This window comes from Vulpes lagopus, chromosome 11 (genome assembly GCF_018345385.1).
Source record: "Vulpes lagopus strain Blue_001 chromosome 11, ASM1834538v1, whole genome shotgun sequence".
NCBI lineage: Eukaryota > Metazoa > Chordata > Mammalia > Carnivora > Canidae > Vulpes > Vulpes lagopus.
In genome coordinates, this window is record NC_054834.1 from 72,057,889 (window position 1) to 72,084,442 (window position 26,554).

Here is a 26,554-nt window from a genome sequence, read left to right on the forward strand (position 1 = left end):
GCTGAGTACACCTGGCCCGTCCGCATCCCACTGCCAAGTCCATCTGCACCCCTCCCTGTAGACACTCCTCCTGGTGGAGTGTGAGCAGCAGAACCAGGTCTTGAGTGGACAGAGAAAGCCTCCCCCCGCGGGGGAGAAGCTGATGCTGGATGTTGGTATATCTCATCCTCCTGCGGGGACAGCTGAGAGGGTCCCTGGCACACAGCCCAGCCAGGGGTTCCAAGGAAAGCCCTGGAAAAGCCGCGGGAGAGGCCAGCAGAGCCTTGGGCAGGCCGAGAAGGGAGAATTTCTTCTACAAAAGGTCACTGGTCTTCTGCATTCCTTCACCACATTTGCACCCGCCAGCAGCCCTGTGAAAGGTCCTTATTCTTCTCCCAGCACCACCCAAACAGTCCTGCAGTCGTGCAGAGTGGACTCTGGGTGCGGGCGGAGGAAGGGGTCCTCTGTGGCCTCCCTCCCCTTTTCCTAATGGAATTTCAATGTTTGTACAGTTAAGCGGGCACCCGAGGCTGGAGCTGCAAACTTCTGCAGGACGTCTCAGTAGATCCGCGGCCACCACCGCCCCCCACCCCCAGAGGAGCGGGAGCTGTCACAGGGACGTCATCACCCCGGGACTCTGAGCCGTGAAGAGGGTGGGGACTGGCTGGTGCAGCCTGGACACCAGCTGTCCTATAGCAGAGTCACGGTTTGTCCCAGTGCTGCGATGCTGGCTCCGGCTGTACCTGGTGTGGCCGTCCTGCTGGGGCCCCTGCTGCTCCTGAGATGTTGGTTAACCGAGGCCCAGCTGCTTCAGACACTCTTCTCACCCTTGGCCCCCTGTACCCCTGGAGCCCAGACTGTGAGATCTGGCCAGGGAGCCAGGGGCCTGATTCCCCACCCACCCCTAAACCGCCAGCACATTCTCCAGTGGACATCACGGGCTCGTGGGGCAGTTCCTGGGCACAGTTCCCAGGCCTGTTGTCTTGCACTTCCTCTCTGGATGCCCTGGGCAGGTCCTCCCACTTCCCTGAGCCTCAGCTTCCTTATCTGTGAAGTGGGCACAGCTTACCTCTATCTGGCGTGTTGTTGAGAAAACTCAGGAGCCTGTTTCAAAGGGCCTGCCCCACTTTGGGGGCCTAATGCTGGGGAGCAGTGGACAGCCATCTGCCAAACCTGGGTGCTGCCTCCAGGGTCTGGTGGCGGCAGCTGGGCGGAAAACCCCGCAGAGACCTGCGGTTCTCAATTTGTAGACGTCTTGCCCCATAAGCCAAGGAGGCCACCCCCGGTTCCCCATCACAGGTGTCTGACGCTTCAGCCACCACTTAACATCAGAAAGTTTCTTGCAGCCCCAGGGGCTCCGCTCTGCCCTAATGGCCAGTCTGGGGGGAGGGTCCTGCCCTTTGAAGAGTCTTTATGGTAATTGTGATAATGGGTAAGTGTCCCAGAGTGGGGAGGGGAGAAGGGGCAGGTAGGAAGCCCCCCACCCCCCAGGATATAATCAAATTAGCCAGGCAAACAAATCACTTTCAATCACGGAGCACCTGATAAGACTCCAAGGCTAAAAACCAGTAAAGGCTCTGGGAGGAGGCTGGGATGGGGGGACCCCGGCTGGTCCCCATGTCTTTGGGGTGTGGGCTGATCCCAGGCAGAGGCAGGGTGGCCCCCATCCCCCACCCAGGGGCCAGGCTGCATTTGCCTTGAGATCCCCTCCCCCTCAGCAAGGTGGGTTGGGGGGACCCTGTCATACTCCAATGAAGCCTTCCTCTGGGGCTCAGGGGTGTGTGCATGTGCTCGTGTGTGAGTAGGGGGTCCAGGCGGTGTCCACAGGCTGGCCGTCTTGTAGGCGTTGCCTGGGGCATCCTCCTGTGTGTGGAGATGCAGACACAGTGTTTTTGGGGAGGTTCACAAACACAGCCCTGCCCAGCAGGTGCCTCGATCCCCACTATACAGCAGGAGAGCTCCGGCTCACTGGTTAGGGCACAGATAGGCTGACTAGCTCATCCTGGTCTCAGCATGGAAGTCCCTTGTCCCCGGGGACCCCTCAGCTGGACTCATCCTTCCTCCTCTGTTCCTGGCCTACCTCCCTCTCCTGTTCATCTGATAAGGAGGCACCTCACCTCGGTTGCTCACCCACCATGTGCCCTAGGCCCTTGGCCCTGAACCTGTCTGTGTGCTCTGTGGTGACAGCCCCACCTCTTGCCAGTGCGTCCTCCACTGCCTTGGGCTGCAGGACGCGATCGGGTCCTGCCCCTTCTTCTGCTCTATCCCGGGAGCAGCAGACATGGTCTATCCCACCAGCCCCTGACCTGGCTCCCCAGCAGCACTTTTGTGGGGTCTGCACCCCTCCTCCCCCATCTCTGTGGGCCTGCCCAGCCCAGGCCAGTGCCTCCCCAGGACCCCAGCCCAGCCTTTGGCCTGAAAGACCCTCCCCATCCGAGCAGCAACAGAGCCCCGGTGCCCCTTAGTCCATGGACCTGTGCCTCCCCCCTGAGGACCCCTCTCCCCCAGGCTGCCTCCTGGTCATAACCCCCTGGGGACCCCCTACCTCAGAGCAGAAGCCAACATTTTCTACTCTTTCTCTCTCAGGCCTCCAAGGCCCCATGAGTTCTGCCCCCTGCCCACCACCAGCCTTCCTCCCCCACCTCCTCTCCTACTGGCTCCTTCCCACCCCAGACTTCCCCAGAACCCACCCTGTGAGGGCCCCAGGGCACACCTCTCCTTTTATCCAGCTCTGCCCAACCTTTCCTTGCTGGGGGCCCCTGAGGATCCCGCTATAGATAGAACACTTCCCTGGGGCGGATTATCTCCCAGATGCCCACATGGTACCCTTGGGAGGTGAGGACCTCCAGCCAGGTGGGAGACCACGGCTGCCGAGGGCCCCAGGGGCGATGCTACAGAGTCCCCGATTCCCGGGCACGGGATTTCCAGCAGCAATACGGTTGTTTGAAGCCACTAAGTTTGGGGGAGGGTGGCACCATCCGTGTGTTTCACTTGTTTGTGAACTGTTCCTTCTGGATCCACCACACACATGTGTGTGTGTGCAGTTCACACTCAGACACACTCTTGCCCACAGCCATCCTCACACTCATACACATTACACTCTGTCTCTTACACATGCACACTCACGCTGGCACGCGGGCGCAGACGTGCACTCACAGCCATGCACCCACTCCCACGCGCGGTCGCACACGGGCACATGCTAGAGGTGAAGCCACACGAGGCCAGACGCTACCTTGTTCCCCACAAGCAGAGCCCCAGGCCTCCTGGAGCTCGCCGAGAGCCCTTGGGACCCTTCAGATGGCGCTAACGGGCAGGGATGTGGAAAGCCCCTGCGGACGCTGGAGGTGCAGTGAGCCCCAGAGAATGCTGCTGGGAGCCCCGGGGGGCCCTCTACAGCGGCAGGTAGGGGTGAAACAGGCCTCAGGGCTCCCCAATGCCAGGAGAGGAGGTCCCGCCCTCCCTCACTGAGCCCCGTGACTGGCCCCACGGTCTCAACTGTCTCCTCTGTTCATCTTCTGCTTCTCTGACTCTCAAACGGCCTCTTAATTGGCCATTTGGCCCCTAAATTAGGGGCGATTAGGATCAGCCCCCAAGCAGCATTTCAGATGGCGGCCAGAGGTCTGAAGCCCCTCCTTGGGGTCCCTGGATCCTTTGACTTGGTCACATAAAGGTCAGCCCTCTGTCCTGGCATGGGTGCCTGGGCAGCCTCTGACCTTCAGCTCTTAAACCTGACCCTGGCGATTCGGAGCCGAGGCCCTTAGTGGCCCCCCAGCAGCATGCAGAGAGTGGGCCCTCACGTGCCTGGAGCTTCCAGAACTTCCTGTGGCGGGCCACGTTCTGCTGGGCACGGTTCCTTGTTGGCTCCTGGGGTACAGAAGCCCGTATAGACCCTCTCCAGCCAGGGTCACAGCAGCCTCAAGGTACCCTTGCTGGACTCCACCTGTCTCTCACTGGCTGTTGGCCCTGGCAAGTGTGCAAACCCTACAAGCCTGTGTCTTGGTCCCCAAATTGGGGGAGACCCCAGTATGTGTGATTGTGATGTGCTGCCCTGAGGGTTATGGGACACAGTACTGTGCTGTTGTCTCTACAGGTGGGAAAGAGAGGATCCTGCTCCGGGAGTCTGCACTGCGGTGTCTCCTCAGCCCCCAGGCCGGCCCAAACACGGAGCTGGAGAAGCCTTAACTGGAAGCTGCCGGGGACCCTGCCCTGGGCCTCCTTCTCCCTTGAGGAAGTCACAGACCCCTTTGAGAATCTGATGACAGTGATAACAGGCTGCCCGGAGAAGTGCAGCCGTGTGTGCACACATGTGTGAGGGCTCATCTTGTGCATGGGTCCAGACAGGTCTGCCTTGTATAGCTCACGTAGGTTGTGCCCTGCACAAGAGCTGGTTCTGGCTGAAGTCTAGCCTGGCCGCCAAGCTGTGTGCCAGGGGGCAGGGCTGCATCTGTCAAGGGCAAGAGGCACTTTTTCTCAGTTGCACAAAGATGCCTTCTAGGTTGGGGGGACAGCTAGCCGTGCTGAGAGGAGGGGCCTTGGGTCCCAGCTCGGCCACCGGGGAACCAGGCTTGCATCTCGAAGTTTCCTCCATGTCTTAAATGGCAGGACAGCCAGGACGCGGCACACAGTAGGTGCCCCGTAGCACGAGCTTGGGTGCTGTGGCCGCCGCAGCATCAGGACGCTGCTGGATAATCTGTTCGCTCTAGAGGCAGGCCGAGCAGGTGTTAGCCGGTACCTGCCTGCTTACCTCAGCCTCTCAAACATTCGCCAGCCCCTCGCCCAGCGCCAGCGCTCCCCGTTGGCTTATGGACACCTGGAAGGTGTAGGCGCTTGATGTGGCCTGTCTGATGTGTGTGCTCTGAAAGCCAAATCCCCTCCACTGCGGGGCCCGAGGGGTGTCAGCTCGAGCGCCCAGGAAGGGGCCCTATCCCACACCCAGCTCCCAGTGCCTGCACCCTGCAGTGTCCCACAGCCCTGGGGGCACCCCCACCCGCCCACCTGCTGGATCCCCTGGTCCAGTCCTCCCTCAGGGAAGTTCCAGGGCCAGAGCCCTGTGGAATGCTGCACCTCTGAAGGGTAACAGCCCACCCCCGCCCCTCCCCCCCCCCCCCCCAGCCTGCCTGCATTGTCCCTGGGCCTCCCAGCTGCCTCCCACCTTGGGGCAATTTATGGGGTCATGGACCACCTCGAGGGTGCAATTTCACTGCCTTGGTGTAAACGGGCTCCCAAAGTGCTTTACAACCCGCTTGGAGTGCCGAGGAAGGGAGCAGCCCCCCAGGACAGCCCAAAGCCCCAGTGTTCCTGCCATTTGGCTCCCGGGTTCGAGGACAGGCAGGGAAGGCCAGGTCCCACCACCAGGACCCCTAGGCTGTCCACATTGCTTTTCTGGTAGCATTGACAGAAGTCACCTATAGCCATTCTTGGAGGAAAACCACCCACACTTACAGCTCTCCAGAAGGACAGGAGCGTGAAGCCCACACCCTCCAGGTAGCGCACTTGACTTCTCTGTGCTTTAGGCTTCTTAGGTGTGGAGAGGTGGTAATAAAAGCCACCCCTCGAAATCGTTGTGAGGATTAAATTAGTTGACAAATGTCAAGCACTGGATGAGTGGTCATGAGAGCATCAACACGAAAGCGGGAATTACCCACCGTGTCACCTTGCAGAGGTGAGCGCTGGGCTCTCTGGAGTCCCTGACGCTGGTCTTCGCCCCTTCCATCCTGGAAAACTCCATACATGCTGAAGAGTGGGTGAGAGACACAGCTCAGCTTCACGGGTGGTTTCAAAGCCAAGACACACAGAACCAACAGCCAGGCAAGAGGCAGACCGCTTGGTGCCCAGAGTCCCCCCTCCTGCCCTCCGACTCCAGCCTGGGCTCCCCCGTCCTTGACTTTTCTGAGTAGCTCTCTGAAAAGCAAGAAGAGTAGGGTCAGTCTGTGCCCACAGAGTAAAACCAAAAGGCCTCCCTGTAAATGCTTACGTGCACAGAGGACTTGCAGAAAGGAGACAAGAGGATGCGCCTCGATCTGCCAGCAAGGGGACCCCCAGCCCTTGAGAATGAGGGACACTTTTGCATCTCATACCGTCCCCCCACCCCTCTCTCATTTGGTCACGGCACCAGGGGTGTTTGTCATGCAATCAGAATAGGCTCCTGCCCAGGTGTTGTTCTGAAGCCTGGTTTTACTGAGTGAATGTCTGCAAACAGCCTTGCTGCTCCCTGGCACAGCTGCCCATGGTTTGGGAGCCAAAGTATCCCCAGGGACAGTTTGAACATTGAGTTGGGTTTCAATTTTTTTTTAAGACTTAATTTATTCATTCATGAGATACACACAGAGGCAGAGATACAGGCAGAGGGAGAAGCAAGTCTCCCTGCAGGCAACCCGATGCAGGACTCAATCCCAGGACCCCAGGATTGGGACCTGAGCCGAAGGCATATGCTCAACCACTGAGCCACCTGGGAATCCCAAGGTGGGTTTCAATTTTTCACTATGATAAGCAGGAGAATGACAAAGTCGGTCGTGTGTACATTTTTTCATGCTTATGTGATCATTCCCTCACTTCCAGCCAGGTTTGAAAAAAAAAAAAAAGTTATAAAGCTAGTGCAAGGTCCTTGGAGTTTGGGAAGGAGGAAAAAAAAGGCAAAAGGAGAAGCTTAGCAGAGCCCCCTGCGAGCCCCGTCTCTGCAGCCTGGGGACCACCCCCCAGCCCCCCAGCGCCCTCCCCTGTGTGCTGGGTCCATGCTTGCACTGAACTGGAAACCCCCCCGCCCCCCTCCCCACTTCTGCATTGAGGCTCCACATTTTGGGTCTCATGGTCTTCCCTTGACTTTTCAGAATCTAGGCACAGAGGGGTTCTGGAAAACAGGGCGATCATCTTACCACCTTCCTCCCCATTAGACAGGCCAGGGGTGCATCATCTCCAACGGCGTGCCCGAGCCGTGCTGATGACCCCTTGCTTCTCCCCCCCACCTGCTTGCCCTTCTCCACCACAGGTGGGAGAGCTGAAGCGGGAGCACACACAGCAAAGGTAGTCTCCCCACCGCTCCTCCTCAGGAACCACCTGGACCTTGGCAAAGTTTCTCTTTCTTGGCCTCATTCCCCACCCTGCCCTTGACTTGATTTATGCAGAAAATATTTACTGAGAAGCTATGATGAGCCGAGCATGGCGTTAGGTACTGGAGAATGCAGTGGTATTCGGGGTGGGCCAAGTCCCTGTCCCCTGGGTCACATGCAGAGGGGTAGCACGCTAAACAAATAAACACACAAATAAGTTGCCTTGTGTTGGGGCCAGAAATGAGGTATTCTGGTGTCGGTTCTCTCCCCCACCCCACCCCACTGCTTGAACCCCGAGTAGTGGAGGCAGGATTATCTTGCACCACCTTGCTGCCCACAGCAGCCTCGTGCCGGGGTCTCTGACCCCCAGAGACCCAAAGGTGATGAACAAAACCTCCTAGGGCCTCTGTGTCTTTCCAGCCCACCCTTCCTGGAATCGTCTGCGTCACCAAGGATGTCACGAAGCCCTTAGGGAGGGAAATGACTCACTTCCAGTGCTCCGGGTTGGGAAAGAACGTGCACCTACTGTGTGCCAAGCACAGTCCGGGGGGTTCCTGGCAACCACTTCAATTGCTCTTTGGAGCAGCCCTGTTTTGCAGTAGAGGAAACCGAGGCTCGGAGTCCAGAGAGCATCACAAAGCAGGTCAATGTCAGACCCAGGAGCACACAGAGTCAGCCTGCCCCTGAACCGCAAAGGGCTCCCCCTCCTCCTCTTGCAAGGACCACAGGTGGCAGCCCCCAATTTGTTCCCTACCCATTAACAACCCCGACCTCTGAACCATACTGGGCGTCAAGGAATTAGAGCAGAGATATGCCACCTTTTGGGAGCTGACACCCCTAGTCTTATTTAATTCCACCCTGCCTCCCTCTGTCCCTCCAAGTGTCAGCTGGCAAACATCTGTCCTGTAAATCAAAGCGCTCACAGACTCGCTGGGTTTGACGGGTCTCTGAGAATTTCATGGAGTCCTTTGGAGAAGGCACCATTGTGAGCTGTGAAAGCATTTGAAAAAGTTAAAAGCCTTCTGGGCTAGCACAAAGTGGCCCAGCGAGCCCGGCTCTGTGAGGGGGTCAGAGCCTCGGGCGGCCGGGCCGGTGGGTGGGCACCGACTCCGTACCAGAGGGCAGCTCCTCCGTCCTGCTCCGGGAACTCGGCGAAGGTTCTGGGTGGAGAAGCCGGAGTGGAAGGTCATTGTGCAGGACTCTGGGGATTTGTTTGGGAGGAAGGTAACACTTGGGGACCTGTAAGGCAGTGCTGTCTTCGTACCTTTGACCACGAGCCGCACGGACGTCCCTGTATGTGGTCACTCATCGTTGATGTGGCATTTCAGTGACAGATTGGAGTCACCCAACCATGCCTCAGGCATCCTTTGTCTGCTGGCCCCGGGTGGAGGTCTAAACAATATCGTTGACTGATTTAATAACTTCTGTGTTGTGAGGACAAGAGGGATTCATTTCCAGTGTAGAAAATGTATGGAAAAGCAGGGAAATGCAAAAATAAGAAATAAAATAGGTGAATTCTCTCACTTTTTTTTTTTTAAGATTTTATTTATTTGTTCATGAGAGATACACAGAGAGGCAGACACAGACAGAGGGTGAAGCAGGCTCCCTGCGGGGAGCCTGGTGCAGAACTCGATCCCAGGACCCTGGGATCACACCCTGAGCTGAAGGCTCAATTTTTTTTTAAAGACTTAATTTATTCATTCATGAGATACACACAGAGGCAGAGATACAGGCAGAGGGAGAAGCAAGTCTCCCTGCAGGCAACCCAATGCAGGACTCAATCCCAGGACCCCAGGATTGGGACCTGAGCCGAAGGCATATGCTCAACCACTGAATCACCCAGGCTCCCCTCTCTCACTTTTTAATAAAGTACTTCTGGGGCATGTTTTTGCATTTTCTTTCTTTTCTTTTTTCTTGTTTTTACACAATCAAATTTTACTGTATATTTGTTTGGTGCCCTGTTTTTTTCACTTAGCCTTATGCGGTGACAATTTGAGGTGGCAGCACAAGTGCTCGGGTGACCCTCCCTCGTTTGACCTGTTCCTTGTCATTGAACATTTGCCTTTTTCAGTCGGTTTTAGACTCACGGATTCTCTCCCTAGGCTTTTCCTGTAATGGGAAGCCAAGGCCCAGAATCCAAACACGGGGTTTTTCTTGATGGGAATGTGCTAATGACGCGCCGGTGGCGTTCCAAGGTCGAGGTTGGAGGGGTTTGGGGAGGGCACTCTGCAACCCTGCCAGGCTGCTGGGAAACCAGGCCCCATGGTGCCTGGAGGGGGTGCCTTAGAGAACCAACAGTTGGGAAGCATCCCTGGCCGCTCTGCTGGGATGACCATCTGAGGCCAGGTCAGGGGCATCTGGGTCAGCTGGTTCTCCCCAGGCTGCTTCGGCCCGGAGGACTCCCACCAGCACCCACTACACAAAAGTGTGTTCCCCTGTCTCTGCGGGAGGACTCCCTGGGGCCAGCCGCCTCCACCCCATCTCTGGGCAAAGAAAGAGCTGTCTCTGTTGGGTGCTGAGTGATGGAGGCCGCGATGTGTGTCCCCCGGTAGGTGTGTCCACCTGGATCCCGTGGATGTGACTTTATTTGGAAAAGGGGTCTTTGCACGTGTAGTTAAGTGAAAGGTCTCAAGATGAGATCATCCTGGATTATCCAGGGGGCCCCTAAATCCAGGGATGAGTGTCCTTGTAAGAGCCAGGAGAGGGAGACCTGAGACAGAGACGGCAAGAGGAGAGACAGCATGGAGGCCGAGCAGAGGCTGCAGGGGCAAGGCTGGGAGCCCCCAGAGGCTGGAGAAGCAGGAAGGATCGCCCCTGAGAGTATCTGGAGGGAACCAGCCCTGTGCACATCCTTGTGTGACATCTGGCCTCCAGAGCTAAGACAGAACTGGCTTCTGTTGTTTGAGCTGCCAGTGAGCAGCCCTCTGTTAGGGCGGCCCCAGGACACTAACCAGTGTCCAAGGGTCCTGACTTCGAATCCCAGCCTCAATGCTTGCAGGCTGTGTGGTTTTGGGCAGGAATAGCCATGCCCTCTCACGGTGGGTGTGAAGGCTCGGGGTCACATAAAGCCTGGCACATAGTAGGTGCCTGGGAAATGGCCACTGCTGTCCTCACAGATGCTGACAGTTGGTGGGCTGGGGTCATTTCAAGCCACAGAGCACAGAATGCCTGGTCCCCACCCCTTGAACAAGTCCTGTGTCACCTGGTGGGAGGCAAGGGGCACAGGTGGTCTCTGGGCTGTTCAGGGGCTGCCTGAGGTGCCCCAGCTGTGGCTCTCCACACCAGATAGGGGCAAGGAAGCCGGAGCTGGCCACATTTCACCAGGGACGTCACATAAACACATTCCAGGTCATTGGTCCCGAGTATAAGAAAGATGGATACTGTGACTCCGACTGTCTTGTGTGGAAGCTTCTAGAAGAAACCCTTAAAGCAAATAAAATTATGGGAATCAGACACTGATGATGGGAGAGTAATCTCTACCCACGAGAGGCCAGGTTTTCTACACTGGTGACATGTCCCCATCATTGCCGGGCCAGCATGTCTGAAGGGCACACCTCCCCGCCGACCTCCCGGTACCAACATCCTCAGGGAAGCAGGCCGGCCTGGCTAGCTGACTGCAATCATCTGAGGGTAGAACAGAAATCGAGTTCGTTTGTGCCCTAGCCATTGACCTCTGAGAGTGAGCCCACGGCTTTGCCTGCAGATCAAGGTGAAGCTACCCTCCTGAGCCATGGAGTGGCTACTGCTAGGGTCAGTTGCTAGAATTCCTGTCAAAGGGCCACTGAGCACATGGTGAGGCTGGCACTGAGCTGCATGCAGTGACGAGAGGCCTGTGCATGGTGGACACGATGCCTGACCACCTTCCAGGCCAGGCTTGGCCTCAGAGGAGCCAGCCCCTCCCCAGGGCTGATTCCTGGAGCTCTACTGGTGAGGACCAGCTGGCTGCCTGTCCCCAGACCTCAGTGTCCGTGTCTATAGGATGGGGCTGGGGAGATGCAGCATACAGCCTAGGTCAGGCCTCTGTACACGTGCTCCCTCCTATAGACAGTGGGGAAACACAGGGGGTCGGGGGGAGGAGTATCACCTGAGAGCTGATGGGTCACCCCGGGATGGAAGGCAGGGCTGTAACAACCCAGTGGGGACCTAGAGGTAAGGCGAGAGAATGGAGGCCACCCTGGTGGCCTGGTGTCCTGACCTGCCCTGAACAGGGCTTTGGGAAAAGGTCCCTCATCACAGCTTAAGCATGAGAGGTCTGGGCTGGGGCTAAGGACCCTGCCCTACAGAGGTGCCCTGCGCCGTGTCCAGCCCCTGCTGGCCAGGCCCACCTTGGGCCTTGGGGGGCCTTGGGCACTTTCCCAGCCTCTCCCTTCTCAGGCAGGCGGCCCTCTGCAGAGTCTCGTCCCATTTCCTAGATTGGGAAGCCGGGTCGGGTGCTGGTCCCAAGGCACACAGCAGGAGCCTTTAGAAGGAATCTCCAACCCCCTCAGTCTGTGGTATGTGCGGCCAGAAACTCTAGCCGGAACTGAGCCCCGAGCATCTGTCTAAATGCCTCAAAACAGAAATACCTCTGGGTCTCTGCTGACCTGCTGGAAAGGCAGGGCTGGAAGCACCAAAGGCTGAAGCCAACACTTTCCTGTCCTCCTTCCTTAACCCATGTGAATCGTGCAGTTAGTTACCTGCCCAGCCTGTGCGGGGCCCGAGGGGCAACGGCAATGACCAGGACCTCCACACCCCGCACCACGGAGCTTACGGACCCCGGGCAGAGGGAAACCATGAACGGCCTGTGAACGTCGCTCTATGACAATCATAGTAACTGCTGCCAGGGGACAGGGTCCTTTCTGAGCTTTCATTTACTCGTCTGTGCAATGGGGATGGGACCCTCAGAAAGGCCGCTGGGAGAACCACAGGTCACACACGCACACATATCATAGGCACACACATCCACACACACACTCAGGCACATGCTCAAACTCACGCACATGCTTATGAGGGTCCACTGGCATGCACATGCACGCATGCACACTCATGGGTGCACACACATGCACACACACAAGGTCTGGCCCAGAGCAGGCACATTCAGCCAAGTGGTGACCATCATCGGTAACAAAACTGCAGAATGTTCTGGCACATTGGGCTGGAGCTGGACTACTCTCTTTGTTCCCAAAAGGGCTGTTCCCTGTGAACCAGGGCTGTTCCGTTAGGTCCTATACAAGGGCAGCCACTTCAAATACGGTGCTGAGTTCCCAACGCAGAATAAGACCAACTACTGACTTTATACAGATCATTTCCCATTAAGAAAAAGAAGGCATTACTTATAACCCAAAGGCAACTACCAACTGACAAAAGACTGAGTCACTATCTACTCACACAGAGTAGGATGGGGGGCGGGGAGTGTTCCCGAGGGAATGACAAGACTTTGGGGTCATTCTCCAGGGGAATAACTGCCTTGGAAAATATGTCCTCTGCCTGTGACATCAAGGATGCAACATGACTCCCATTTATCTAGGAGACACGCCCCAAAAGACCCAAAATAGCCAGACTTCTTCTCCACACCCTACTTGGTGCTGCCGCTGTGGGTGGGCCGCACAGCCTCCCAAGCCTTGGTTTCCTGCTCTGGAAAATGGGATGGATGACAGTGACCACATGCATTCACGGCACTCTTGTGGAGCTTCCCCAGGACGGAGGCTGGGGACCCCGACTGTGGACTGCAAACCACAATGCCTGCCACTAGCCATAAGCCACAAACCGGTACCAGGCAGTTGTCAATACTTGGACGTGTGACTCCACAACGCAAGGACACCTATGTAACCATGATTCGAGCATCCCGCCCGGGAAACTTAACCACACAGGTGTTAACTGGCCAATAACAGCTCATATTCAATATCCCCAAGGGTCTCAGTGATGGCCTTTGTAGCAATTTACTTCCTTGTTATTGTTTTAAAAATTGAGATGAAATTCACATAACCTAGTGTTAACTATTTTTTAATCTATTAAAGATTTTTTAAATTTTATTTTTTATTTTTTAAAAAGGATTTATTTATCTGAGAGAGAGAGCGCGAGCACATGGGGGCAGGGAAGGGCAGAGGAAGAGGGAGAGAAAGAATCTCAAGCAGACTCTGCACTGAGTGTGGAGTCCAACACAGGCTTGATCTCATGATCTGAGCCAAAATCAAAAGCCACCCAGGGACACCCCCTTTTTTTGTTTTTAAATAATCTCTACACCCAGTGTGGGGTTTGAACTCACAACCCAACCCTGAGATCAAAAATCGCACTCCACCTACTGAACCAGCCATGTGCCCCCAGTGTCAGCCATTGTAAAGCATAAAATTCAACGTGGCATTTAATACCTTCATAGCCACCCTAAAAAGACAGTTCTTACCTGTGAACCGGTTGGTCAGTCCCCAGGCATCCCTCCCCAGCGACCTGGAAATGGCCAGTCTGCTCAAGCCAGTGTTTTTATTTTTATTTATTTTTAAATATTTTATTTATTTATTCATGAGAGACACAGAGAGAGAGAGAGAGAGGCAGAGACACAGGCTGAGGGAGAGGCAGGCTCGATGCAGGGAGCCCGATGTGGGACTCAACCCCGGGACTCCAGGATCACACCCTGAGTCAGGCAGATGCTCAACCACAGAGCCACCCAGGCGTCCCAGCAGGTGTTTTAAATAAGGAACCATCAGCATGTAGGGTCTTTTCTTTTCTTTTCTTTTCTTTTCTTTTCTTTCTTTCTTTCTTTCTTTCTTTCTTTCTTTCTTTCTTTCTTTCTTTCTTTTTTAAGACTTAATAACAAATCAAACGTTGTGCTGGACTCTGTGATGTTCTGGGAGGGAAGGGGATATTGCTGTAATAGAATGTGTTCTGGTCCCTTTTCTGCTGCCCACAAGGCTGAATGTCATTCCCCCTCTCTGATTCTTATTTTTGTTCATTTGCTAATTTGGGGTTTCTAAGAAACCACCTTCCAGGTCCTGCGCAACCCTAGAATGAGTAAAATGACCTGGAGTCCCTAGTTCACTGCCCCGTGATTTGCCTCCGGGAGTATCTGTCCTGCCTGCCCATCTCCGCCCAGGCCTGGAGGGCAGCGGGGAAAGTGGGAGGTGTGCTGTCCCCAGCGTGGGGTGGGGAGTCTCACCCAGCTCCTTACCTGTCAGCTCCTTACTGCCAGCCTGGCTTCGTGCCTTGGTGTCTCGTCTGCCAAATGGGTCAACGGCTGGCACCTGATGCTGCTGCAGGAAGTCTATGGGACATGACTGAGCTGGGCAGACCCTTCTCCAGAGGTGAGGTCTTAGATGTGAGTGACGCAGGAGGACTGGCCCTGGTCCAGGGTGAAAGTCGCTGCCCTCCCTCTGCCAGCACTGGCGGGGGGCTCTCTCCCACGGACTCCTCTCCAAGAGGAAAACCCGAGTGGGTATGGCTTTGTCCGGAAGTGTTCCTGAAATATGCTTATGATGCCCGGGGCCAGTCCTCGGGGAGGAGGACTTGAGAGAGAGAGAGTTCTTGTTTGTGCCACTCCCGTTGGCCCCAGCGATCCTGCAGATCCTGCAGCAGCAATGCCAACCTTAACCTTCCCTGCGTGCACCACCGGGTGCCCCAAGTACACCCCTCCGGTTGGGTTGGGAGCCCTGCCTCTGGGCTATCACAGGCCAAGAGAAGGTCTGATGCATGAGACCTGACCCATCAGAAGTGTTCAGAAAGTGTTCAGAAACTGGCAGATCGGTGAATGATGAATATGGCCAGGGAAGCCAGGGCAGGGTGGAAGGAAGGATGGACAGAATGTGCAAGGGAAGGATAGACAAACGGAAGAATCCAGCACATTCACAGCCACGTCAACGCCTCCTGATTTCCTTTAAATGATTGGTGCACTTTTTCTTGACCATCAGCTACGTTTCAGGTTCTGCTCAAGGCACTGAGGACACGGCTGCAAACTGAGCAGACACATTCGCCACCTCCACGGAAACACGTTTGGGGAGGAGGCAGATGGCAGGGCAATAACCGAATGGAGAAACACCTGCCAGCTGTGTGAGGAGCAGAGCCCACGGAGCCCCAGCAGCACCCCAACGGGTTGCTATCTGGCTGTCCTGCTGGCCAGGGGCCACCACATCAGGAGTGCTTCCGCTCAGTGACTCCAGGACCTTCCAGGATCAATATTTTAATGTGATGGCTTTTAGAGACATCACTGTTAGCACAGTTCATGTTTTCTCATTAAGCTACCTTTTTTTTCTTTAACGGGGTGACATTTGCCATGTTCTTGCATTCTTAAATATTGATACACTGATAGGTCCAAATATTTTCCATTGGAACACATGTCTGCTTTGATGAACAGAATTCATGGGCAGAAATCAGCTTTACAGCCATGTTGTGAGGAGTTCCTCTGTCCCAGGAATGACTGCCAGCTCCTGTATCACGTATGATAAAGTAAGGCACAACCTCACCTACACCCTGCCCAGTGGGGGTGGGGTGGGGAGGTGGACGGGGGTGAGGGGCTGGGCCAGTGAGTGGGCCTCAGGTGGGGTGGGAGTCTGAACTGGCAGCAAAAGAAGCTTCCAATCCCAGCTCCTGTGCCCCTTGGTTGGCTGTGACTTAAACATAGTGTCGGACTCACCTGAAGAAGCCTGGAGGAAGTTGTACCTCCCTTAGTGTGGATAGAGAAGGGTCGTTTCCCAAATTCCAGGAGCAAACGGCTACATCTCACCTTAATCCAGTGTTTGTACCTGGACTGGGACCTACCTGGGAAGAGAGACCACAGAGCCTGGTAATCCCCCTTCTGAAAATGGATAGGTGTGAGATGTGTCTCCAGGATTTCCTCCCCTACGTGATGTGGGAGAGGAGACTGGAAACAACTTAAATGTCCAGCTCTGGGGAACAGACCAGACCCTCACAGTAGCCCACTCAGATCTGCTGGGATCCAAGGGGGCTGTAAAAGGGGTTTAATGTCCTGGGAGATGTTCACGTAAGTGGGAGAAAGGAAAATACAATTCAAATGCTGTGGGTGTTTTTTGGTTTTGTTTTGTTTTGTTTTGTTTTGTTTTGTTTTTAAGATACATATGTATTTTTTAAAAGTCTGAGGAAGAAATTTACCCAAATAGAAACAGTAGCTCATAATGCAGTCATAATATTCCAGGGTTTAAACTTGCCCCCATTGCGATTTTCTGTAGTTTCCAAATTTTCAACCACAAACAAGTACCACTTTTGCAATGAAAACGTTCAAACTCAAGGTGCCTGGGTAGCTCAGTGAGTGAGTGTTTGCCTTAGGCTCATGATCCCGGGGCCCTGGGATCGAGTTCCACATAGGGTTCCCCGTAGGGAGACTGCTTCTCCCTCTGCCTATGTCTCTGCCTCTCTCTCTGTGTGTCTTGTGAATAAATAAATAAAATCTTTAAAAAAAGAAAGAAAGAAAATGTTCAAACTCCACTTCATTGAGTCACAACTTAAAATGCACCCTAATTTTAAGGGCATCATTCAATGAGTTTTGACAAATGTCATTGCCTATTACTCATCACCTCAATTGAGAAAAAGGACATTCCCATCACCCCAGAAAGCTTCCTCTGGCTCCTTTCTGGTAATCCCCACGCCTATCTCCTGCCTCAGGCAACTACTGATGAGCTTTTTGTCACTATAGACCAGATTTGTCTTTTTCTAGGGTTGCCAGTTATTTTAAAATGCAAAGATAGCGAGAGTAGCCTTTGAATAAATAACAATAGCTACCCCTTCTGTTATGCACCCACGTATGCCAGGCGGTCTCTATATGAGTATTTATCTCTCCATTGATGGAGGTATCTTTGCTAATTCTCACATTAGCTCATTTGGAGGTTAAAAGCAATCCTTTTGCTATTTTACAAATAAAGAGGCTCAGAGAAGTCTTCCTTTTTCCCCTCTGATATGGCCTCTGCCCATTTCTGGGCTAGTGGGGTGCCGTGTCTTTTATTTTTAGAATAATGATCCTAGTAGGGGAAAAATGGGTTTTGATGACACCGAATGCTTTGGGGGAAATGATGCATGTTCTAGCAGATTCTAGCAAATGTATTGGACTGATTCAGTGTCCCTGAGTTCCATTCTTGGTTCTGCCAGGAACCAGTGGCTTCCCTTAACCCAAGTATTCATAGTCCTTTCTGTCACAGGCCTGTTTTGGCACTTCTTACTTTTTGATGAAGATTTTTACCACCATCGAGAAGTTTCTGTAATTACAAGGAACTGCTCAACTGTGGGGCGGGGGCAGGGGATTTGGGATGGGCGTGAGGAGGTGCTTATGTACTTAAGAAGGCATGTTTGACATTGTAACGTAAATTTCTAGCCATAAAGTGAAAAGAAAAACAACTATTTTCATAATGCAAAGACTGGAAGCGAACCGGAACAAGATTTTCTTAGCTGTTGGGATGTGCGTTTAGAAACAATGAAAATCTTTCATTTGCCACCATCAAGAACAATTCAGACAAGCTTGGGTTGAGAGAGGGTGGCCCCAGGATAAGGGTTTAGGGCAGTTCAAAAGATCCCAGCTGGGGGCACCTGGGTGGCTCAGTCGGTTATGCGTCTGCCTCAGGTCATGATCCTGGGGTCCTGGGATTGAGCCCCATGTCTGGCTCCCTGCTCAGCGAGGAGTCTGCTTCTTCCCCTCCTTGTACTCTCTCTCTCAAATGAAAAAATAGAATCTTAAGAAAACAGTACAAAACACAAAAGATCCCAGCTAACATCGAACCCAGAAGGAAGCTGCCAAGCAGCTTTGGTCACCATTGCCTGAGAGCCCTTGGGCCCTGGGTGGGCTGAGCAGGGCAGCTAGGGTGACCTGGACTCTTGCTCCAATTGCCCTCCACTCAGTGAATGAAATCTCACCGGGGCGGGTCACCGGGTTCAGTCACCACCAGAAAAATCCAGATCATCCCATCCCAGCATACTGGTGGCTGCAGGGCTGGGAGACTTATAGGGTTCCTCGTCCTCCTGAGCAGCTCTCACCTAGAGTGCTAACCGCAGCGCCCCCTGCTGGCCAGGACCGCCTTTCCCGGCTCCTCCTGTCTTCCTCCAAGGAGCACACCAGGGGGACCAGCCGACCTGCCCAGGGCCCCTAGCTCAGCCCAGCCGGGAGCAAACACTTGCTGCCTGTCTGGACAACTCTGCACACCTTAGTTTCCTGATAGCATGAATTAATCACCCAAACTTTCAGAGCCCCCTGTGATTATGTAATGCTAGTACCCCATCAACTCTTAGTGGATGGCCGTCACTCTTCATGAACCATATCTGGTACCTTAGGTCCACTCTCCCATGTGACCCCAGGACAAGGCTCAAAGCAAGCATGAGGAGACAACAGGCCCAGCAGGTCCATGACCTGCCCAGGGAGAGCCCAGGCGAGGATTTGTGGTGGAGAGAATCCGATCCTAAAGCCCGAGCCCCTGCCTGGAGGTCACAGCGCCTCTCAGAGAGGAGGCATGGCCTGGATTTACAAGCTTGATGGCCTGGGTTCCAATTCCAGGTCCACTACTTGAAGGCTGGGTGCCACTTTTCTGGGGCCCTCCTCTCCTAGCTATTCAAAGAGGTGGGGATAGAATACTATGGAGGTTCTTATAGGGGTTAAAGCCGAGGACACCCGTAATGTGTTTAGAACAGGGCCTGGGCATAGGAAGCTGCTGCCTTTACCACCTTCCTGAGCTCCACTGTCCTTCCACTGTGTCCATGGGAAGGGCAGCAAAAGAGCAAGGGTGGGGCCAGAGGCTGGTGTTCCCTGCCCCCAGACCGATTCTGGGTGCGGCCCCCATTGCAGCCTCTGCCATCCTCCTCAGTGCCCCACATTTATCCAGGATCTTTAAAACGAAAGCTGCAGGGGAGGGTAATTAAGTTTAATAGGAGCCGCTGTCGATTTAAAGCCACAGGGGGGAAGTAATTAGATTTAACAGAAGCCGTGGCTTTCTGAACCAAGACACGCAGCGTGGGGGTCCTGGTCTATAAAGCCTTTGAGATGATGTCTTTTTGTAAAGCCTTTCCTGGTGACATTTTCTGCACGCTCCGTCATTAACGCCAGTCACTGACTGGGTATGAACATGGCCTTTACTCATTGAAATTCATTAGGTCTGGCCCTGATTTCTCTCCCCGCTCTCCACTGCTTGCCCGCCCATTGCCTTTGCGCTGAGACAGCATGGCTTTCCCCCAAAACTGGCCTGCTGGGGCTCCACACCCAGGATTTGGGGGTAGGGGTGAGGTCTGGAGAAGAAATGAGAAAGAATCAGTGTTGCGCCCAAGGTCCCCAGGAGGACCCTCTCCGGCCAGCCAGGGCATTCTCTGGATGCTTTTTCCCTTTTCTGAGCATCCTTGGAGAAAGCCTGGTTTGCAGGTGCCACTTCACCAAGTAGCCCCAGTCTCCGGCCTGGTGCCTACCCCCAGCTCAGCAGCGCCCCTCACTGCTGCTCTGTCCCTCCCCGACCTCTCCTCCCCCAATCCCCCCAAGACACGGGGCGGGGCGGGGGGGGGGGCGTCCTGGCCCCGGGAGGACTCGGAGACCCGAGGACCAGACCAACGACAAAGGCACCCCAAACATGAGCCTCCCCGCGCCGCGCCGCGCCGCGCCTGGCCCGGCCCGAGCTGGCAGGTCCGAGAGTCCCGGTCCGCCGCGGCCAAGCCGTCCCTGCGCCCGCGCGCGGCGCCTTCAGGACCCCCGCCCCGCCGGGCTCCAGCTCCGGGGCCGCGGGCCCTGCCGGAGAGGCCGAAGCCGGGGCCGAAGCGCCATCTAGCGCTCGCCGCGCGCCACTTCCCCATTGTTCGTCCCGGGACTGGAGCCCGGCCCCCCGTCGGGGGGCAATTTACTGGGGTAAAGGGGCGGGAGGGGGGCCGGGATCGCGAGACATAAGACCAGGACGACGTGAGCTAGTCCGAGCGGCAGGGGGAAATTCTAATGGACGGCTTTACATCTGGAGATATGACGGCTGGGACCGTCGTGGGAGGGAGTGGATGTGGGCTTTTAAGGCAGAGCGCCCCGAAGCCGAGGCGACGCTTCTCCGGACAGGGGGCGAGGGATGCAAAGGTCGGTGCCTCAGTCTCCGGTCACGGGGAGCCTGCTCCCCGCTCCTGCTAGCGCCCCGCGGGGAGCGCATTCCCTGGGGGAGCCGGGGGCGAGGGGGCGGGGACGGGCTGTCTCCTTTATTGCTTTATAAAATCAAACTCTCCCAGCTGAGAGAGACCCGGCCCCCGGCCCCCGGCCCCCGGCCCCACCACTGCGCGGCGGTGAAACGGGGCCTCCTCCTCCCCCAGATCCGGGAGGCCTGGGCGGGGTCACCCGGGCGGGGTCCGGGGAGGGGCTGGGGCAGGAGGCGGGGTGTGAGTGGGTGTGTGCGGGGGGCGGAGGGCTGATGCAATCCTGATAAGAAATGCTCGGGTGTCGCGGGCACCCACCCGCCGGGCGGGTAAGACGCGCTATATAAGGCCGCTGGCCTCGAGCCTCCGCGCCGTCGGAGCAGGAGCGCTGAGCGCCCGGGCGCCCGGAGCGCACCGCCGGCCCGAGGGACGCACCCCGCCTCGGCACGCACGGCCCTGCTGCCGCCCGGCCTCCCGCACCGTCGCCGCCAGAACCGCGTCCCGAGCCCGAGAGAGGTGCCATGCGGCGCGCGCAGAGCCGGTGCGCGGTGGCCCGCGCCCTGGTCCTAGCCGGCCTCTGGCTGGCCGCAGCCGCGCGCCCCCTAGCCTTCTCCGACGCGGGGCCGCACGTGCACTACGGCTGGGGGGAGCCCATCCGCCTGCGGCACCTGTACACCGCCGGCCCCCACGGCCTCGCCAGCTGCTTCCTGCGCATCCGCGCCGACGGCGTGGTGGACTGCGCGCGGGGCCAGAGCGCGCACAGTGAGTGCCCACTCGCCCCGGTGTCCCTTCCCTTCACCTCCTTCGGGAACCCCACGTTGGCACCTCCGCGTCTGCTCCCTGCCCGGGGCCCCTGACAGCGCGGGGAGCTGAGGCGGGGGGGCGCCCGCACGTGGACCCATCGCACCCACGCGTTAGTCTTCGCTTGTCCCCTTGGGTTCCCGCGGACCCCCGACTCCCGGGAACCCCAGATCTTGGCACCTGGGCGTCCCATTCCCTCCCCAGGGTCCCAGAATGCAGGAGGGGGGGGGTGGGGGAGGGCACGGGCCTGTGCACGCACCGCATCCACGTGCCGTGGGCCCCGCGGGTCCCGGCTGCAGCCTTCTTTCTGCTTCCCGACCCCAGGTCTGATGGAGATGAGGGCAGTCGCTCTGCGGACCGTGGCCATCAAGGGCGTGCACAGCGTCCGGTACCTCTGCATGGGCGCCGACGGCAGGATGCAAGGGCTGGTAGGTGTCTCCGCCGGGGGACCTCCGCCTGCCCCCGGGCGGGGCCCCGCAGGGGAGGGGGCGCGCTGGATCGAGCCCGGGCTTTCCTGGCTTTCTGCGTGGGGTCCGGCGGGGAGCTCGGGAGGGAAGACCGCAAGGGGACAGATGAAGCCGAAGTGGGGGGGGGGGGGGTTCTACGCAAGTTTACGGCTGGTGGCCAGAGAAAGGGTGAGAGCTGCCTTTGCATTTCCTATTGAGCCGAAGGCCGGCCCAGGGGGACAGAGGAGACGCTGTCCTCGGCTTTCTTTGACAAGAAACAGTGAAACCCACCTCGGGCCATTTCAGTCTCGGCCTGCGCGTGTGTGGTCCTCGCCGCCGGTTCCCTCCCCGCGGTAGAAAAGGGAAGCATGAGAAAGTATAGTCACCACTTGGACTTTTTTTTTTTTTTTTTTTAAACCAACCTTCCAATAAGTCAGAAAAAAATTACATTTGGGGCGGGGGGGAGGGGGTGTGTGTGAGATTTTTTTTTCCCTCTCCATTAGTTTTTATCTACTAGAAAAGCAGTGTGCTGTTTGCTGACGCGTTGGAAGAATATTCCAGGGGCTTGTTTGCCCTCGTGGAGCGCTCACCTGTGCCGCAGATGCTTTTGGGGGAGGGTGCTGCGGGGAAACGGGACGGGAAGGCCCAGGTGACCCCCGAGGTCTCGGGGCAGGAAGTGTGCGGAAGCTGGGTCTCGGTCTCCGGGAACAAAGACTGGGAGTTCAAAGGGAGCCCGCGCCCCTCCCGCGCCCCCGGGCGCACAGAGGAGGCTGTGTGAGGTCCCGGCCGGGCGCAGGGCCTCAATGCAGCCCCGCTGGGCGGAGGGCGCGGCTGCCGGAGCGGGCCGAGGGGGCGGAGACCGCGCCTCCGGGGATGGCCCCGCCCGCAGGAAAGATGCAGACGCCGGGCCTCCCGGCAGCGCCAGTCTTTTTGTGTGTGTGTGTCCCAGTTGTTTTGTGGCTCTGGGGCCGGTTTATTCCATTTATCCAGAGTGACTGTTTGAGGTTTTATGGCAGAGTCCTGCGTGAAAGGACCCGAACGGAGGGAAAGAAAGGAGGTGGTCAGCTCGCTGAAAGCCGACACCCAAAGCCACTCTCCAAACCCGCAGTGGCAACTTTTGTTATCGGGACATTTACTTGGGATGGGGAGGGGGGGCGGGGTGAGGATGGGCAGAGGAAATGCTGGAGGTCCAGCTGGCGCAGAGGGGTCTAACCCACCGATCTAGTCCAAACTTGGGGTGGGGGAAGGTTGCTTCCCCCGAAATCCTGTTCTGTCTCTTGATCCCGTGGGCATGGCTTAACCAAAACGGAGGTTGTTTTGTTGTTGTTTTTTTTAAACAAATTCCACTTTCTCCAAGCAATTCGAAATCATTTCCTTTTCTGTTTAGAGAAGAGCATGGGTGCTAGTTTCTCCCAAAGAACCAGCAGAGTAAAATAGTACCCCCATTTGCTTTTAATTCTCTTGTTTATTTATCAATTTGCATTTCCCGTCGCTGTCTGGTGGCTCTATCCCAGTGCGGGAGCTGGGTATGTTGTTGCTTCATTAGACTTGAGCCTTATCAGTGCCTTATCAGCACAGCGCTCACCCACCTGCAGTTCAGCGACCTTTGTAGACTCGGGCACAAACGGGACTGGGTGCCTCATGGGGTTGTTTACCGCCCAGCCCTCCTGGCTCTCCGCCTTAGGCTGCCCTCTGTGTCCCCACCTTCCCCAGGGTAATGACCTTCTCCAGTTTGGTACAGGACTTGGCCCACTGGTACCTCTTTGCTACCAGTGTTCTGGGACCCCAGGAGCTGCTTTCATCCCGTAGGCTTGCATTTCCCGCCACCCCGCTGGGTGCAGGCTCTGTTCTGGGTCTGGGGGGAGGGGGCTGCCTTTATCTTGATAATCCTGGCCGGCCGCCTGGAAGGCTCTGGGCCTTGGAAAGAAGAAGGAGCCCTCACCCCTCACAAGGGGGCTGAGGTTTCCTGCAAGGACACCAGACAGAAAGGCCTCAGAACGGCCCACTGTTACTTAGGTCTAGATGGGGAATCAATGCGCTAGTCTGGGCCCTAGATCAGATTAGGAGAGCATACCCAGTGTAGCGGTGTCTCCCAAAGTGTCAGTGGACCCCAGGGACATTTTCATGTCAATAGTTCTATGTTTGCTGTAAAGGGTGAGGGACCGAGGCACCCATGTTGCACCTCTGATTTGATGCATATTGCTCAGAACAAGGCTAAGTTTAAGAAGTGACATGATTTAGTGAGAGATATAAAAGATCCATGAAAAGTATATACAGATACTGAGTACACACGTGAAATACACACCTGAAGTATGTGTGTATATGAAGGCATATAAAACACCTATTAATAGGTATAAATTTATACTTACAAAGTATATATAATGTGGTATGCAACTTTAATGTTACAATTTATTACATTTCTTTTTTTTTTTTAAGATTTTATTTATTTATTCATGAGAGACAGAGAGAGAGAGAGAGGCAGAGACACAGGCAGAGGGAGAAGAAGGCTCCATGCAGGGAGCCGGACATGGGACTGGATCCCCAGTCTTCAGGATCACACCTTGGGCTGCAGGCGGCACTAAACCGCTGAGCCACTCGGGCTGCCCAATTTATTACATTTTTATATTAGTATATGCACAATGTGTTTATTAATATAATGTAATGTCTACTTTATAGAAGTACACATTTACATATATAAACACGTACGTTATGTTATGTATAACTATATACACAGATAAACACGGCTCATCATGTGGACCCAAGTGGCAACATGTAGCACAAATGCTCACCGTGCCCGTTTTCTCTGCTGCTTCTGGAGCACCAGGGGACTCCCACTGGTGCTCATGGTTGCCTGTTTTCTCCACAGCCTCAGTACTCCGCCGGAGACTGTACTTTCGAGGAGGAGATCCGTCCCGATGGCTACAACGTGTACTGGTCCAAGAAGCACCATCTCCCCATCTCTCTGAGTAGTGCCAAACAGAGGCAGCTCTACAAGGGCAGGGGCTTTTTGCCCCTGTCCCACTTCTTACCTATCTTGCCCGGGAGCCCAACAGAGCCCAGGGACCTGGAAGACCATGTGGAGTCTGACGGGTTTTCTGCATCCCTGGAAACAGACAGCATGGACCCTTTTGGGATCGCCACCAAAATTGGACTAGTGAAGAGTCCCAGTTTCCAAAAATAAGTGGGGCTGTGGCCTGACCTCCCACCCCTGCTCCCAGCCCTTAGAGGCCAGGACCCCAGACGTGTCGTGGGTTCTGGCTGTGCTTCTACAAATACAATCCTGGGCTCGTGTTCCAGTTAGCTTTAGGAAAAGACATCTAGAGCTTGTACATGTACAGAGTTTTACATCGGCTATGCCAGTTCCTAGCAGATAGACTTGTATGATCATAAAATCATAAGCCCTCCACCCTGCACCTTTGCCATTGCTGGACAGTTTGCTGTGGTGCCCTGATTCTGCTTGAATACCGCCACTGGCCGGGAACTCACTACCTTTGGGAACGTTCTCTCCAATCATTTCCAGCAGGGGCAGCCAGGAGAAAAGCAGTCATTTTAAACTCACGTATAGGTGATCAGCTTTGTGAAAACTTACCAGGACAGAACTGACCGGGCATGGGCACACCCCACCATGCTTCAGAAACTGGGAGAACCCAGAGCCCGGGAAAACTTTTAAGAACTCCCCACTACGGCTGGTTCTGGGATAGATCACCTTCATCGGACTACTTGGCAGTCTGCCCCCCCCCCCCTCAACTTGACCACCAGTGCCCTGCACATAGCCAACATTTGCTGGGGCTCAGGCCGATTCCCCAAAGTGAATGGCCACCTGCTCAGAGGGACAGGACAGGAGGACAGCCCCAGCAGCCCTTGCCATCACAATGCAGGTTTCCACAGGATCCCATCTCTGGACGTGTGGGTTTCACATGATTGCCCCTCAGGACAGAACCTTCCTGGTCTCGGCGATGCTGCGGCTCTGGCGTGCTCCCTCCTTTCTTAAGCACCAAGGATTCCAAGCAGAGTGGAGCAGATGTGGCTTCTGGGGCTCCTTCCCCTTTCCCAGCCCTTGGCTGGGCACCACGTCTTCCTATGCAGCAGAACTTGGCAGCCTCCCACCTTGGGTAGACCTGCACATCTCGTTCAAAAGCCAGGAAAGGTTGGATTCGCAAGCCCGGAATCTTGCCAGTAACTTGCGGAAGCAGCGGGGAGAGAGCTCCTTCCCCCAGCACTTAGTTCAACAACGTGGTATTTATGAGTAATTTATTTTGTTTGATATGTACATCTCTCTATTTTCTTACTTTATTTATACTCCCAAGTTGTATTTATGATGTACGTGAGTTTTTTTGTTTTCTACATTAAAGCACAATTTGTACCAAAAGTTGCATTTCATTATCCAATTGGATGCCCTGGAGGGAGAGTGGGAAGGGGAGGGAAGGGAAACAGACCTTGGCGCTGAGCTCAGAGGAGAGGCTTTGGGTGTTTGCTGTGTTTAAAGCTACACTTTCTGCCAAAGCTCACAGTCATTGCAACCACCCTCTAAGCTGAGGCTCTGGTGGGTCGAATAGTAGATTCGGTTTACCCAGTGGTGGAAGCTGTGTGGACCTGGGTGCAGGCTTCCTTCTACTACCTCTACTAGGACTCCGCATGGTTACCTCAGCCACAGCATAGGGGTGTGTCAGGTGTAGGAACCAAACCCCAGCTAGTAGTGTCACCCTCTGCATATTGACACTTGGGGCCACGTGGCTCTTTGCTGGGGTCAGGTGTTCCTGAGTGAGCTAGGATGATCAACAGTGACCCTGGCCTCTCCATCCACTAGATGCCAGTAGCATCCCCTCATTATGACAACCACAAATTGCGGAAGAAGTTGCTGCATGTCTTTAGGCAAAATTCCCCGACTGGCTGTTCATTCTAGAGAAAATCATGGGCTTCTCTGAGCCTTGATTTCTTCATCTGTAATATGGGATGAGGATGGAGAGAGCAGCAATGACTGGAGCAGCCACGCAGTGCCTGGTGTGGACAATGGTCCAGTTCACCCCATCACCTGGGAGGTACTGTGCAGTTATGTCAGTTACTCTGCTGAAGATCATTGTGAAAGTCTGCCGAGGCTATTTCATGAGGCATCTCCCATGTCCCCTGCAAGGACACCCCACTCTACGCTGTCATGCACACTGAGGACGTGCCCAGGACCTCCAGAGTTGACCCTCCACCGCTTGTTTGTCATGATGCCGCCTCACTCTTGAC

At 55.5% G+C, this 26,554-nt stretch overlaps 1 protein-coding gene across 1 annotated transcript; it reads left to right on the forward strand.

Annotated features, from left to right (window-relative positions):
* Window positions 1-20,596: 20,596 nt before the first annotated feature.
* On the forward strand, window positions 20,597-24,503 carry FGF19 (fibroblast growth factor 19). Its single transcript, XM_041722439.1, has 3 exons — window positions 20,597-20,837; window positions 21,201-21,304; window positions 24,189-24,503. The coding sequence occupies exons 1-3, from the start codon at window positions 20,597-20,599 to the stop codon at window positions 24,501-24,503; spliced, it is 660 nt and encodes a 219-aa protein (XP_041578373.1).
* The last annotated feature ends 2,051 nt before the right edge of the window (window positions 24,504-26,554 follow it).